Source organism: Toxotes jaculatrix, chromosome 4 (genome assembly GCF_017976425.1).
Source record: "Toxotes jaculatrix isolate fToxJac2 chromosome 4, fToxJac2.pri, whole genome shotgun sequence".
NCBI lineage: Eukaryota > Metazoa > Chordata > Actinopteri > Toxotidae > Toxotes > Toxotes jaculatrix.
Window position 1 is genome coordinate 1,668,531 of NC_054397.1, and position 16,649 is coordinate 1,685,179.

Here is a 16,649-nt window from a genome sequence, read left to right on the forward strand (position 1 = left end):
CTGAAAGTCAGATTCATTAGAAAGAAAGAAAAAAAGACAAGGAAACATTAACTGTCTCTGCACGGACAACACAAACTCGAAGCCAAACACTGCCTGAACATTTTTTACAGACTCTATGAAACCAAAGTGTGTCGACATTTGAATTTTCTCTCTGCGATCATCTATGTTGATCTGTAACCAGTTTTATTCTTGTTGGGTATAATTCAGCTGCGGTACGTACATGTTACCTGCTTCAGTGCTGCCTTAAACATCTGTAATCCAATGTGATCATCTCCTCGCCTCGTCAACGTGTGAGATAACACACAATAAATTACAAATCCGTTTCCACTCACACCTCAGTCTGGAAAAAAAAATAATAATAAATCAAAGTGTATTAATTTCACATCATGTGTTTTTATAATCCTTTTTCACTTTAATGAACACCAACTGTATTTTAAACAAAAGAGAAAAAAAAAAAAGAAAAAAAAAAAAAACAACAACAAATGTTCCATGGGGGAGAGAGTCTCAACAACAGGTTGGATGACTTGGTGGGTATGTTTTTCAAAAACCACATCAAATTGTAAATTCTATATAGATATACTCGTTCAACAAGTCTGCATAATCTGTCACATTAGATACATCTGACGTTACGTGGAAGTCACCTATTATCACCACTTCAGTGTTTAATGTTTACTGCAATCTAGTCGACCAACGTAAGGCTTCCGAGTTCGACAGCGGAGTCAAAGTCGATCTCTCACGTCCACCACGTCCGGACCGGGCCTCACCGGACTTTCAACCGTATGAGGAGGCGTTTCCTGATGTTCAAAATGAAAAGGCCCCAAAAAATAGTGTTGTGATCTTTTTTTTTTTTTCCCTGTTCCTCAGAATATAAGATTATCTCAACATTTAAATAAATCACTGCATCTGATGTCTTATAAAAACACGCCAATATCTTCATTTCATGGAGGGTGGCAGATAAAGAAACGTGGGGGGGGGGGGTCAGTATGCTTGTGGATGATTCAAGCTATACAAACTCTGACTGATCAGAGCTCAGAGGGTCTGGGGGGGCGGGGGGGTACAGGTAATCATGAACTTTTCCATTTAATTCTTTTAAAGGAACATCGTCCGCAAAAAACCCCAAACAAAACAAAAAAAAAAATCTTGCATTATACAGTTTACAATGTAGTACCATGCTAGTGCTGCTCGCCTCGTCCTAATCATTTATTAGCAATGGAGAATCAGTGCTGTTGGAAACTACAACACACACTACTGCTATTAACCCCATTCTGCCCAGGTGCCTTCTGCTTCCACCCAATCACAACGCCCGACAGAGAAGGAGGCGGGAGAGGCTGTGAACTGAGGGTGAGTGCGTGGGGAACAAAACAACAAATCATTTGTTTGTACAGAAAACAAACGAAAGTAAACAAAGCAGCAAATGCAGAGTATCACACGTCATGCATTCAAAATGAATGGCAGCGGGAGAAAAGAAGGAGGGGAGGGCGGGGTAAGAAGGGGGGGGGGGGGTTCACAGTTTTCTCAGCTACGACGCAGAGGTGTAGGAGGGTGTGCATACGGGGCCGGTGATGCAGAGTGCGTTTAGCAGGGTTCGCGATCATTTCGAGGGTTGTGGTGTTTCTGCGACTTCGTTGAGCACTGGTCTGATAACGTGACTCGCTGACATGTCGTCTGCCCGTGGACAGAATGGGGGTAAAACTACATTCCTGGTCTGACTAAAATGGATTTTGCTTGTTAACGTAGAAAGAGTCTCTTTGTGTTTCCAACACTGTGTTAAATTCTTGGCTTTGTCTTATTGATTTCATACAGTTTCTTTAGAGAAATGAAGCCTGCTGTAAGTACGCTCTGGTCTCCCGCTCTGGTCTGTAGTGAGGGGGGGGCCGAGGCAGCTATGATGCTGGGAGGTCCGCGCTGAAGGGAGGGGGGGAGGGGGGCTGGAGGAGGCGGCGGGGCTGGGGGAGGGCTGCGGCTCAGACGGGGGGCGCTTTGCGCTGCAGTAGATACTGGTGGATGTCGTCTGCGTCGCGCTTCAGCCAGGCGGCGTTGAGGAGGATGTTCTCGCAGCACTGCTGCACCGTACGCTCGGCCGCCGGCGCCGGGTGACTCTCAAAGAAACTCTGCAGGGACAAAGAGAGACAGCAGTTTGTGGACGGGTACGGAAAAAGTGCAAACTGCCCTCTAGTGGTAAAAAAAAGTTTAAAATTTCAAGATCTGTTCCAAATTTTTTAAATCTACTTAATTCCAAAAAGATTAATATTCTTATAATATTCTGCTTGTTCACAAGCAGAATATTATAAGAACCATTTCTTTTCTGTTATAATGAATGAATCCAGGAATGAACTCAAAGAAAAAAAAGGAGGAGTTACATGTAAAATGCTCTCACCTTCACTTCAGCAGCCATTTTGTCAATAGCGAATCCATCGACTGTGAGCTGCAAAGACAAGAAACGTGTGCGTGCTGAGCAGAAAGAAAAAAACTCTATCTGTATTTTGAATGAAAGAAGGTTGATAATCACTCTCAGTGAAACTAAACCCACCGGAAAGCATCAGATTATTATTTTAAAACAAATGCAAACACGACCACAGACACCGAAGGTCCACCTGCACCACAGAAATAACTGAGGCTTCTGTATATCTGTGAGTCATGACCACTGTGTTGGAGGCGGTGGTAAAGAAATGAGTCTCACACTGACACATTAACACGAGACCTCAGGAGATTCAGAGGTTTTTTGTTTTTTTTTTTTACCTTGATGAGCCGTGATATGAGGAAGCCGCCCTGGTAGCGGTTGTACAGCTCCTCCCAGTTGTCTTTGACAAATTTCCAGGCAGCTTTCCGGCCTTGTTTACTGCTTCCTGCCACGCCCCCGATTACTGACACCGTGTCCTGGGGACGAACATCTTCCTGTTGGGGGGGAAAAGACCCAGAGGAGAAAGAAGTCAGACGTTTGACAGGAGAGATTTCACACCACACAGTCTGAGGTTGGACTTTCAGGCCTAAATTCTTATTATAAATAGCTCTACAATACATGACATTTGTTTCATTTCCTCTGAGAAACAAAACCAAACGTGTGACATGCAGCACAAACAAGGTCACGTGTACCGAGAGGGCGAAGTTGAGAACTTTCTGAATGAGGTCGGGGGCTGAGATGGCGCCCAGCACTCGCTCGATACGATTCTTCTCCTCCTGCATGTCAGCTTGTTTATGGAGCTAAACGGCGACACAGAAAGAGAATGGGTGTATGAGAGAGAGAGAGAGAGAGAGAGAGAGAGAGAGAGAGAGAGAGAGAGAGAGAGAGAGAGAGAGAGAGAGAGAGAGAGAGAGAGAGAGAGAAAGAGAGAGAGAGAGAGAGAGAGAGAGAGAGAGAGAGAGAGAGAGAGAGAGAGAGAGAGAGAATCAACCAGGCAAAAATCTGACAGAATCAAATCCTGTGAAAAGGATCACGTCTCTTAGGATGAGGACGACAAAGCTCAGTCTCTCAGAATAACATCATTTGTTTGTGTAATTGTCCATAAAGTTTTACCTTCAGCATCGTGTCCAACGTGGCACTGTCTCCATGCTTCAGCACTGTTAAATACACCTGATAAAAACACAGACAGGGTGTCAGATCCTATCAGACAACAGTCTCTTTGTGGTTTGTGCTGTTGCACTGGATTATTTTACAATGCAAAGTGTTTTTTTCCCACTGCCTATATGTTCCTCTCACTCTGCACACAAGCAGCATCATATACGAACAGACTCCACCAAAAAAAAAAAAACCACAATCGGCAAACAACAAAACACAGCTTCGATCAGCTGATCCAGTCATGTGACCTGCATGTGTCCTGTGTTACACAGTAAAATCAAAACCTGTTGATACTGACGGTTGCCATAGAAGCACTGTGTTGGAGGTCAGTGTCACACAAAGTTAACAAAGTGTGTTCTACTCTTATTCTGAAAAACCTCTTTACAACAGCATCGTGTGTACTGTGTGTGCGTCACACATCTAGTAATTCCAAATCTCTAATTCATCTGTGTGACTGTGGTCGGCAGTGTGACCGTTCTCCTGTGGATTTCTCACAGTGTCTTACAGAAAATTTAAAAACCTTTTTACTTTAACATAGTGTTTTCTGTGTGATATGATCTGCTGTGAGCCACCAGCCCAAATCACAGCAGGTTAGGCAGTGACACTGACACTGACAGGCCATTAAAAGCACATGTAAGCAGTTAGTCATTCTACACAACAACAAACGCGTTTGAAATGGAAGCAGGTACGTCGGACGGGTCCTGCCTTCGTCCACACTGAGACACTGTTTGGGTTTGAAATGTGACACGTTAAGTACATGAATCTACAGCTGTTTCCACGGGTGTTTGTACAAGCAAACCTTTATCGCCAGCTCAAACGGAAACACGTCGGCAGGTATGAGCCTGTACAAAACACAAGCACGGTCGACGTACCGGGCTCCTGAGGTCTGCAGGCAGGACCTGCTTGCCTTCCACGTGGTCCTTGAATCTCCGCCTGGCCTCCTCCAGCGTGGGTTTGTGTCCTGCCTTTCCGAGCTTCCCCAGAACGAGACCTCTCAGCAGGGCGTCCAGGTGACCTGCAGGACAGACACGTCACACTCAGGTATTTTTCTATTTAACTATTAACACAGCCTGATACGAAAAAGGAAAGTACATTTAAGCGCTTCTGTGTAGTCACTGCAGACTGAAGCTGATGGTCTCCACAAAAAAATCACATTTTTACTTGCTAATTTATTTCCATGCAACTCAACAAAAAGACGGTCGGCTTTTAAGCCCCACGGCCGCTCGCTCTCGTCCAGTTCCTCCTCCTCCTCACCTTCTCCTGGTTTGCTGTCCCAGCCGAGCTCCAGGCCGATGGGGGTGAAGAGGTCCCGGATGAACTCCTGGATCTCCTCGTGGAAGTCGGTGTGGGACAGCAGCGAGGACAGCACTCCCAGGTTGCAGCTGAGGTCGCTCCACACCGTGTAGTTTGGCTCGTTGACAAACGCCTCCATTAGCTTCAGCACTTCGACTGTGCTAATCATCCCTGCACGAGACTAGAGACACACAAACAAAAAACAACACTTTCCAGATTTCTGACTCCTGTTGATGGAAACACAAAAACTGTAATAAGCTGCACCTCTGGAACACTGAAAGCTTAAAACTGCTGGTTTTACACAGAGCAAAGAAAAAACTGCTCAAAAATCTGGGATGGAATTATTATTAGAATTACTGTGTTTTCTTATCATTTATTAGGTGGATGCATTTTGGTGTAAAGCTCAGGTTTATACAGAGACTTCTCTCTTATTGAAGCAGATCAGTGGCTGGTGGTGGTGACGTTTTCTAATAATATACTTCCTGTGAAGTGACTGATCAGATGTTAGACACTGCCTAAGAAGTTCACAGCAAAATAAAAAGATGCAGCATGAAACCTAGAGCCGCCACAGCCAATGACAGGGAGGAAGAGACCAGAGGACGAATGACGCCTCAGTCACCGTGGCTCATCTGTTACAGCCATCATGGCGTCTTTGATCATATCACAGGATTTTCATTGGTAGGTCCATGGTTTCCTAGCTGCCATGGACGTGTTCGATGTTCCAGTTTTTCGGGACACCAGGCACCTTGAATCCAAGTTCCTGTCCACCTACACGCTGAGCAAACTTTATCTGTTAATGAAGATCGTGTGATACGATCGAAAGCTCCAGAACAGCTACAAAATGGGTCTTAGTGGCGAGATCAAGAAGGAACTCTGAGCCATTTATTAAACCACTTCCTGTCTCCACACTTCACAAATCAGCCATCACACCTCGGTTACTCTTTTCAGTCCTCATGTTCTCTTCTGTTCCGCACCACGTGTTTGTTTACACTGGAAGGGAGTGGACTTCCTTTGCATACTGACAGCAGAAAGCTTTCTGGGTTGCTTAAATACTTTCAGCTGATTACATTCTCCCACAAAGGGGAAAAAAAGGATATATTTCAGTCTCACCAGGGAGAAGAGGTCGTTCTGCAGGCCGAGCCGGTCCACGGGCTGCAGGCTGAGGTCTCTGATGCCCGGCAGCAGACTCTCCAGCATGGACGAACTGTACTGAATGCGATAGAAGCCCACAGTGCCGGGGTTGATCTGTAAACAGCAGGGACACAACTGGGTCAGACTGTGGGAAAAATGTAGTTTCACCATTTTTTTTTTACCTCTCAGACTGAGTGCTCTTATCCAGAAAGGCTCGGAATGAGTGAAGCGGCATCATAATAACGCTAATGCTTCGAGGTTTAGTCAACAATAAGCTTGTTGTGGTGGGTGAATTTTCCCCCAAACACTGAAGCACTGGTAACCGATCAAACAGGAGGCGACAGAGAACCTTCGTCTTTACGTTTCTGATGATCCACAGGACTGGAGCAGCGGGGATTCAAGGCATTATTTATAGATCAGCATCCATCAACAGCTCTGCTAATGAATGAGTCACTCCCACGAGGGATCGAACAAGTCCATTCATGTTCTGCCACATTTGTCACAGCCTTAATTTACACTCGCATAGTACGAGAATAAGGGATTAATTAATATAACGGACTAAAGGTCCCTCTGTGAGTGAACTAGGTAAATGCTTCTAGAAACTCCTGGTTAAGAGAAGTGTGGGTGAGTCTGTGATGAACACATCCTTTACTGCTCTTCCTCCCAGCTGCTAACAAGGAAGTCCAGTCACCGACCTTGGTTTGAACCCTGACGTTTCACTTTTAATGAAGACAGGACAGATTGAGGCGTCTTCCCTCATGACTCAGATTGACGGATTCAGCTCAATCCACATCTGTCGCCCTCACAGTCACATTCAAGCTGCAGATTAAGACACTGGAAACCAAACAGTGACCTGCTTGGCAATAACAAGCATTCCTCTCCCACTCAGGATAAGGTTAATATTTACCAAACAATAGGAAGTTTAAAGTTTCACGTGGACTTTTCTCTGCAGTCCGGTCATCGCCACGTGTAAAATTAACAGACTTGTTGAGCCACATTTCGATGAAAACAACTGAAAGGCCAGTGTGTAGAGACCCACCTTCTGTGGAAATGATTCAAATCTAACCTTTATTTTCACGAATTAAACACAGGATTTTACGCGTACTTGTATTACAGACCCTCCAGCAGAACCACAACAGAAAGACAAACTGAACTTGATCTTGATACTGTCGCTCTGAATAAAGTGCTCATCTAAATATCCTCCGTAAACTCAAACAGTAGCATGGCCTCACCTTGATCCACTGGTCCGGAGCGACGCCGCTCAGAGTGATAGTCGTCTCGGGTCTGTCCAGCAGAACCTTGAGCTTGGTGCATTTAGGGTCCTCGCTGGTACAAATACTAATGGGGACCATCCAGCTGGGGCAATCCTCACCTGACCGACAGACGAGCAACAGACAGGGGTCGTATTTTCAAATGAACAGAGCTAAATTAGCCCCTGACTCTGGTGATTTTAACCAACACGTGGTTTGTTTTTGCCTGTTTCAGCTGCTTTAAAACTCCAAATGTCTAAATGTCTAAAACACTCACCATTATGTGGTCCACTGGCACAGAACTTCTTCTGAGATAACTTGAGGATGCGGTCGTCACCTTGCTGTAAGTAACATCACATCAGTGTGTGTGTGTAAGAACAGGCAGATTTCAGCGGAAGAAAGAATATTATCTGCTGGAGAACTTGAGTTTATCGAGTTTATCACTTCTTCAGAGTATGGAGGCGAAAAAAAAGATTTTAGCATTAAAAAAACAACACAAACAGCTTGTGTCCAGTGAAGCTCACCTGTTCCTGGTCCACTACAATAATGGGGAAGCCCATCTGCTTGGTCCACGAGCCCATCACTGCAGCGATGGGTTTCCCGCTGGCCTGTTCCAGACAGTCCCATAGATCCTCTGTGGAAGTGAAAGAATCCACGAAATAAATTAACACAGCTGCTTCATCTCAAGGTAAATATTACCTGTGTGTTCTTACCTGTCGATGCGTTTTTATGTTGGAACTTCAAGAGATAGGCGTTCATTCCTTTCCTAAAGTCCTACAAGGAAAGAGCAGGAGGTGAACCTTAGTGAACAAAATATAAGAATGAAAACAGCATCAGGCAGCGAACGTTCAGACGGCCAACCTCGTCTCCTATGTAGTTGTGCAACATGCGGATCACAGATGCTCCTTTGCTGTAGGAGATGGCGTCAAAGATTTCATCTACCTCTGACGGATGGCCAACGTTCACCTGGAGCACAAAAAGAAAAGTCAGAAATCAGGTGTTCAAGCAGCTTATGTGGTGTTAATTTGCCTGGTTAAACACCTAAGCAGCATCTGCCCTTCACACACCCAATATCATAAATATACATCCTCCAAATAATCCATAATCAGTGGGAATATGGATAATCCATAAACCATAATCAGTGGGATTTCCATTCTGCCAACCACTGTTATATAGCTATAAAAATGAGGCTGTGTATCCTGGGTGACCATAATCACCATCAGGTTAAAAAATTGCCTCCCAACAGACCACATGAGTCAGCAGCTCCGCAGCTCACCTCTATGGGATGGCTGCTGTCCAGTGCGTCCAGGTCCAGAGCGCGGGTGTAGTCGGCCGAGACAAACTGGGTCCAGATGTCGTACTCTGGGAAGCAGTGGTCCACACACAGATACTCAATCCAGGATGCGAATCCCTCATTAAGCCACAGGTGGGTCCACCATTCCTGTACGTACACACACACACACACACACACACACACACACACACACACACACACACACACACACACACACACACACACACACACACACACACACACGATTACATGATTATTATTATTTAACATAAAGCCTCTCACAAACTGCCCATGTATATGGGTGTCTGAAGTTATTTTCAGTTACAAATAGCTGATGGCAGGTTATGGCTGGTTACCATGGTGACCAAGTTTCCAAACCACTGGTGGGCGAGTTCGTGTCCGACCACCAGAGCCACCCACTGCCTGGAGGACGAGCAGGAGTTCTTCGGGTCGATCAGCAGAGCTGTCTCCCTGGAAAACATGAGAAACTCGAGGTTGACACAGAAGACGACTGAAGGTCGACGCTTGGCTTGAACAGCAGCGGGTTTCCCTCCATCAGCCGTTCAGAGCTCACAGCTGCTGCTGGGCTGTTTATTAAGAGCACCTGCAGGCAGGTGGCTGAGGATGGCAGATGAATGGAACCTGCTGCTGTATGTTAATCTGATCACAGAGCAGGTCTAACGAACCACAAGGAAATTACAAAACCGTCAGCTTTGGAAAAAGACAAGATTCTTTCAGAAAGGAAGAAAAAAAAAAGTTGTTTTATGATTTTGGTAAAATTTGTGTAGTTTACTAAAATTTTTTCTGGGTCTGGCCCTTAAAGATGTTTTTTTATATCAATAGTTTAGAAATGTAAGTTTACCTGTAGGTAACAAGGCCCCAGTTTTCCATGGCACCTGGACGGGAGGAGCGAGCATGTGTTTAATTTTCAACGTGAACACTTTCAGTGGAAATCGTCCAGTGACTGAATGTGGCCATGACAGCTACTCACCAGCAGCAAAATCAGCAATAGCTATGAGATCAATTTTAGGCAATGGATATGGAACACTGAAGTAGTCTTTGTAGAAAGGTAAGGTCTTGGTTGCAACCTGCAAAATATGGTGGAAAAAAACACTTAAGAAACCTGTGTGACAACATACATAAGATATTTATAAATGTTGACACAGTCTGCCCATTTGTGTTTTATCATTTTCAAATAAATTATTACAAAAATAAAAATAAATGAAAGAGTTTTCTTCGACAGTCATGTTTGTTTTGAAAGTCCTTTACAAACTTTCTGAGGTAAAAGCTTCTGCTGCTGTGGTTAGTGGACTAAACAGTGGTTTCCTGTGTGGAAATGTTAAAGTGTTTCATCAACATAATCACCTCCAGTGCAAATTTTCCTTGTTCTGCCTTCCCCACAGGTGTGTAGACGCGTACTGTTACACCGTCCGACGACTGGCTCTCCACATAGTCGTATTCACCAATGACAAAAGCTACAAGGTATGTGGACATGATGGGCGTGGTGGCAAACTTCACTTCCACAAGGTTTTCGTCATCTGGATATGGCTTTCGATCAATGACATTCTGGGGAGAAGAAAGAGAGAACGGCTAAATGGCTCAATGCAGAGACATCGTATGTAGACAGAGATGAAATCTAAGTGTGCTGCTGACGCCGTGCCCTCGTAAATTTCTCTGTGGGCTAACAGACATGTTGCGTAACAGAAAATGACTAAAAGTCTAAAGCCCTACCAGCAGCTGCCAGAGGCTAAATTATTCATGACCCACCACAACTATGATGTCTGACAGAACAAACAAGCACACTGATGATTTCGCCTTAGTAGCAATGGAGCTAAAGAGGGAGGACCAGTAGCGGGGACACTGAAATGATAACAGCACATCCTCTGGAGAGCACAAATCTCCTCAGTAAATTTAATTCATTCTTCCCATTAGCTTCTTTTGAATGGAAACTGAAGGATATTTATGTGCACAAGACTGTTGGATGGACAAACACATTCAAAAAAATGTTTAAAAATCATAGGGACAAAACCACAGTGGTAAGAGATTTAAGAAAAACAAGCTGTTAGGGATGTTGGCCGTTGCTCCTGTGTGACTCAGTGAGGAGGAACTCAAAACTAGCACAGCCACAATTAGCGACTCCATTTCCTCTATAACACGCTCACTCGATGGTTCCATGGCCAGAACACTTTCTAGGGGCCACCTGAAAACCACCTCAAACCCTTATTTTACCACAACCACCGAGTAGCATCTGTACACACACACAAGCCGAATGCAGCATTGTCTGCGCTGGACTTTAAAGGTCACAGTATACTGGCTGAGAAAATAAATTTTAGTAGGTATGCGAGCACAAAAGGTCAAGAGCTGGACCATCATCAGTCTAAACAGAGCCCTTTGTCTTCCTGAATGATGGTCTGCATTTTGTCTAACAACCATTACAGGCCTATGATAATCTGCACCCCTCAGTATTATGATGTAGGGTTACTTTCCTTTAATATTCTTTGGTTATTTTTCATAATGACTTTTTTTTTGTGTAAAAAGGTCTATTAGAAAACACACGTTATTAAACCCTGACAGACTGCATTCATGTCATTCATATTCAGTCAGTCGTCAGAAAGACCCAAATTTAGTTTCACCGCCACCGCCCAGATGAACTGTGTTAGGGGTGTTGTTAGAAATAATCTAAACCAGATGATGTTTTCTGATGCAACTTGGTTTCTCAGAGGGAGAAGTGAACATACCATATTTGACAAGGCTACTCGGTCCTTGGGAACTATCAGAGTGATGTCAAAGGTGGCTTTGATAGCTGGCTCATCCCAACAGGGGAAAGCTCTGCGAGCGTCCGTGGCCTGGAGGGTGGGGGGGGGGGTGGGGGTATGGGGGGGAGAGAGAGAGAGAGGGAGGGAGGGAGAGAGAGGACACAAAATGAGACCCAGTGTGTTGAATCCAGATGAGTCCAGACTGTGCTTAGATCCAACCGAGGTGGTGAGTCGCACTGCAGCTCACACCACACAGTCAAAATGCATATGTACAAAAGTAATCAATTACAGAGGAGAAAAAGAAGTGTGATTTTTTTGGGGGGGGGCTTTAAGTCTTTAAGACCTGCAGACAACCTGACTTTAGGTTGTAAAGCTCAAGATTTACACTGGTTTTAAACTGAAGTGACTTGTTTGAACTTGAGGTAACAAGTCCATTTTACCCCACCTCAACATCCAAGTGCCCCTGAGTGGTCTTTATGTATTTTCTCATTCAGTAATTAACCACAAAAAAAGACAGTTAAATAAAGTTTTGCTTTCTGGTTTTATCTGTATGCTGACCCACTCACTCACTCACTCACTCTTTTCTCTTTCTGTCTCTCACTCATGCTCTAACTTGGTATGAAGACATATTTGTGTGGAGGATAAACAGAGAGAGAGAGAGAGAGAGAGAGAGAGAGAGAGAGAGAGAGAGAGAGAGAGATCCTGCCTAAACCAAAAACTTACATGATTTGTCAACGTGCATGTGACTAATGGCCGACCCTCGGTCGTAACTCTAAAAAGTTCTGTGCATGTGCACAGCAGCTTCATGTCCTGCAGAGGTTCAGCCCCCCGTCGGTTTCCAGATTAGACTGACCCGGTTTCACTTTCCCAGAAACACATGTCAACAGTAGCATTTTCGAGACATACATATAAATAGAGTGAATATGAGGTATTGCCTCATCCTATGTTGCAACATAGGCAAGTAATAGGTTAAGCAACACACCAGAGGAAAGCATCCCATTTCCCTGAGGCAATCAGCTCACCTCAAACTGTGTGACGGCAGCGTAGCGGATGTCTCCAGCAGGGGTTGTATATTTACTTCTATAGAATCCTTTCATTTTGTCGTTCAGCTCCCCAACAAAGTCGATCTTCAACGTGCCTGAGCCTGGGGAGGCGTGCACAGAGAGAGTTGCACTGTTCGTTCAGCCACGACCAAAGGGAGGAAGATCTGTTATTCTTCAACAGCAATGATGATAGGCTATTGTCAGCAGAACCAAGTGAGGTCCCTCATTACCTTTCTGTAGAGCGCTAGGAAATGACAGGGTGACTTTTTCATCCTCATTTTGATAGTTGAATCCTGTAGCGTTAATTTCTAAAAAGGAAAAAAATAAAGGGGAAGAAAGAGACGGGGCCGAGCGTCAGGACAATCATCCATTAAGAATTTTAAATCAGTTAAACGCAAAACAGAGACAAAATCAAAAGAAATATGTACAGATTATTTTTAATTTATGACAATGTCATTAATCAAGAAAAAAAAAGAGAGGAGAAAGCTGACACGTCCTGATCCTTACCTTCTCCTCCCTGTGGTGCGAAGGAAGCTGTGATGATGTCGATGTCAGCACAGTTCATCACAATCTGATTTGTGGCTTGTGTAACCTGTAAATATTGACATAAAACAGCATAACTTATACTTTGATAATCTCCGATGTGCCACAATTTAAAATCCCAATCTGTCTGGGAAAGATAAAGTTTCAGTAAAGTGTAACGCTTCTATGAAACAATCACCAGGACTTGATGTCAGTGATTCAAACTGAACCTGGGTCAGATTGCTGAAACGGGGGTGAATCCTGAATGAGCTCCTTACTGTGAGCTGAACCCACAGAGGCTGAAGAATGCACCACATGGACAAAACAAAGAAAGACAAACCAGGCGCTTCTGGGTTGTGATGTAAAAAACAGTGGATGTGACTCCCCAGCTTTGGAGGGAGAAACACAGTGGCACACTTGGATGCCATGCAGTTTTCAGAGTGGGCAGCCGTAGTGACATTCACGGCTTGTGGCACTGCTGGTTTGACACCGCTGTTGTTTGAGACACTTGGAGGCTGACACAGCCACAGAGAGGCAGCAATTATGAAACATGCCGGGCCAATGGCAAAGTGCCACGTTGCTTGAGTTTCCTCTGGTCTGTTGTGTTTTTCCCCAGCTTTACAAACCACAGGTAAACATGGTATTACTAAACCAAACCACGGAGAATCGAAATATTTTCACTTTTTAACAAACACAGTAATAAAAAACTTTGGGTAGGAGTCATTTTAAAGACTTGCTGAAATAGGAATTTGCAATTACCGCTGGCAAACATTTAAATGATTACCATACAGACACAGTGTTTGACTACATTCAAAACTTGTTTAAATGTTTTATGAATACAGTTTGAGTGTGTTTGAATATGTCTTACTTCAATAGTTTTTCAGCATAATAATAAATGATCTCCCACATACATTTCTTTCAGTAGGTGTTTGAGTAATGGTGCCAATAAGATATACAGAGTTTTAGCATAGGTATGAAGAATAATACCTTTATTTGCTGTTTTTAAACACATTTGTCTAAAAATGTATTTTGTAATTTAATAAAAATAAGCCAAATTTCTCAAAGGCATTCAGAGCCAACGAACAACGAGCCAACAAACGCTGAATCGATCAACAGAACGATGACCATCAACAGTTTTGATCAGTATCCATTTTAAGTCATTCTTCAAGGAAAACCATGTGTGTGGTGAGTGAGTCTTTACATTCAGGCACAGGTGTTTGGACACTCAGCTGACAGGTGTCCGCACAACGGTGCATTTACACACTACTTATATTTATGACAAACACAAAGTGAGCTGATATTGTTTAATGACTTTGTTTTATAGTAGCTATTATCTACATGCACTTCAGCAACAAGTAATAAGGAACCCAACTGATCCTCTAACCTATTAAGTCAACTGTGTGCATTCTCAAATTTACCCGGAAGACTGTTTAAAGAGCAGTTTAATGTTAACCCAAGCTCAGCTGATTATGAGCTACCATGCAAATACTCCCACCACTTGTCATTTTTCAGTCAGGACAACTTGGAAATGTTCAAATACACTCAGTTGTCAGTTTATTAGGTACACCTTGATTAAACTAATGCAGTCTAAGGCAACAATCCTGCAATACAGCCTCTTTCATGAAGGCTATAATGTTCAGTTTGTGTTGAATCAACACCTCTTTAACAGTTTCAGAGGTGTTGATTCAACTGTGTGATCATTTGGGAGGCTGCAGTTTGTGGTGCTGTTGAACTGTTTTGCCTGATAAGGGCAGGAGTTTGTGTTATTTAGCCAACCCTCACTGATACAAACAGTGGAAACACTTGTTTAAGTGTCAGTAACACAACACAATTCAACGGCACCTCAAACTGCAGCTTCAAAAATGACCGTACAGTTAAATCAACCCATCTTTAATACCGTTTCTACAAACACTGAACATTATTACCTTCATGGAGGCAGGGTGTACTGTGGGACTGCTGTATTGAACTGCATTAGTTCGAGCTAGGTGCTCCTAATAAACTGCCATCTAAGTGTATGAGGCAAACCTGGGTTGAACTGAATGACTGAGTGAACGTGGGGGGTGGGAGGGGGCGCATGGTGTTGCCATGATTTAGCAAACATCAGTGAGCGCTTGCTAGACGCTAATTAGCTACAGTTAACAACTACAGTAAGCAAAATTCCCATTAACTGCTAATTCCTAATAGTAATGCATTGGTATTACAAGGGGTTAAGGTTCTCTTACAGCACATTAAGCGCATTGCCAGGCGCTGCTAGCGGCAGCTGGCTAACATGAGCAGGCAAGTCTGCTGGCTTGTCTACGGGACTGTTATGCTAGCTAGCTTCACTTAGCTTGCGGCTAGTAACACAAACACCCAGCCGTCATTTGTTCTCCATTCACGGGTCTCCTTCGGCCGGCGTGAGTCCCTCAGAGACAGTTAGCAGGTTAGCAACCACAAGCTAACGTTAACACTAGCTACCTCCGTCAGTGAGGCTCGTCGAACACAGCAAATTAGCCTGCTACTGGAAACGTTAGCTGTCCAGATTACATAACAAGATCCCCCGCCATGCACACACAAACCCATCCAGAACATACCTCCACCACCGCCTCCAGCTTGCCCTCGAAAGTGAAGTCGATCAGGTCGGGCTTCAGGCATAAGCCGTAGTTGACGGGGTAAACGTCAGTTGGTAACCGCACGAAGGGCCTCCTTTCGGGCATGGTTCCTGTATTTTTGGCCGGCTGCGCTAACGAAGACGGTGCTGCTTGTGTGTTTTATTAGTGCAGAGCTGACCAAACCGGGCCTCGGTAATGGGGATGGACAGCAGGTAGTGACTCCGTGTGCTGAAACCGTCTTCGGCGACTCCTCTCTCCCCGTACAGCCCAAACAACTCCGCTTAACCTGCGTCCGCACGCGCGCGCACACAGACACACACACACGGCGTCATCACGTTTCTGCGTACGTGCCTAACGTGGTCGTACAATCAGAAGCAATCACAATTTCTTATTTTTGGGTTTTACAACTACATATAAAACAGAAAGGGTGAAATTTTCCGAAAACAAATTCTACAGCTGAAGTTGAACAGTTGGCACTGGAATGGCGTCAAGCCCCGGGAGAAGTTTAAGCATCGGTTAAGGTGAAACTTCTGAGGGAGCCTAAAGAAGAAGTTCAAGTTGTGGTGCTGCTGAACTGTGTTGCATTGTACAGAGAGGTGTTTCTGTTATTCAGTCTACCTTCACTGACACAAGTGGGTTGGACAAAACACTAAAAACAAAAAATCAACACCGACTGAACATTCTAAACTTATAAAGGTTGGATTTATTGTGAGACCACTGGATTAGATAGACAGATGGCAAAACGAACTAAAAGGTAATCAGCTTTACTTAAAATAATTAAAAAGTAATTAAAGAAAACCTAAAGTAAGGCATCATTAATCCATTACAGAGGCGCTGTATCCTGCCACCCGTGGGCCTATTAAACTTCATGAAAAATGTAAAAATTGCAACTGTCTCTCTACTTTTTGTGCATGAATCAGTTTTATTGTTCAGTGTGTAAGGAGCCTTAGCCATTATCATGAGCTTATGTACTGAATTTGATTCTAAGATTTTTAATTAGTCTTGCTTCATTTTCAGAACACTTGAACCCGTGGAAGCCCCATTAAAAAATTTAGACTTTTTATCTCATTGTTTAGACTTTCATGTCAGAATTTTAACTTTCCATCTCCTAATTAAACATTATATCTCATAATTATTATGTCATATTTCTGATTTAATCGGTCAAAAGGTTCGATTTACGTGACCATTTTTTAGAAAATAAAGTGAAAACATT

General features: G+C 43.8%; 1 protein-coding gene across 1 annotated transcript; it reads right to left on the minus strand.

The window, feature by feature from the left end:
* Positions 1-795: 795 nt before the first annotated feature.
* Positions 796-15,720, minus strand: npepps (aminopeptidase puromycin sensitive). The gene is made up of 23 exons (XM_041036409.1): positions 15,419-15,720; positions 12,831-12,915; positions 12,554-12,631; positions 12,303-12,424; positions 11,263-11,370; positions 9,890-10,090; positions 9,516-9,612; positions 9,387-9,420; positions 8,881-8,995; positions 8,507-8,671; positions 8,092-8,196; positions 7,944-8,004; positions 7,755-7,864; positions 7,508-7,571; positions 7,213-7,352; positions 5,960-6,094; positions 4,811-5,030; positions 4,429-4,571; positions 3,515-3,571; positions 3,094-3,201; positions 2,740-2,895; positions 2,378-2,425; positions 796-2,111 (listed from the first exon to the last, which is right to left on the minus strand). Exons 1-23 carry the CDS (start codon positions 15,539-15,541, stop codon positions 1,965-1,967), a joined length of 2,622 nt encoding a protein of 873 aa, XP_040892343.1. The 5' UTR covers positions 15,542-15,720; the 3' UTR covers positions 796-1,964.
* Positions 15,721-16,649: the final 929 nt, after the last annotated feature.

Bases quoted from the DNA above. Each gene is read 5' to 3' on its own strand.
- npepps (XM_041036409.1), bottom strand. From the start codon at position 15,541: ATGCCCGAAAGGAGGCCCTTCGTGCGGTTACCAACTGACGTTTACCCC. The intron at 8,996-9,386 runs GTAAACTTACAT...CATGTTTTCCAG, and splicing joins TGGGGCCTTGTTACCTACAG to GGAGACAGCTCTGCTGATCG. The intron at 2,426-2,739 runs GTAAAAAAAAAA...TTGTCTTTGCAG, and splicing joins TCATATCACGGCTCATCAAG to CTCACAGTCGATGGATTCGC.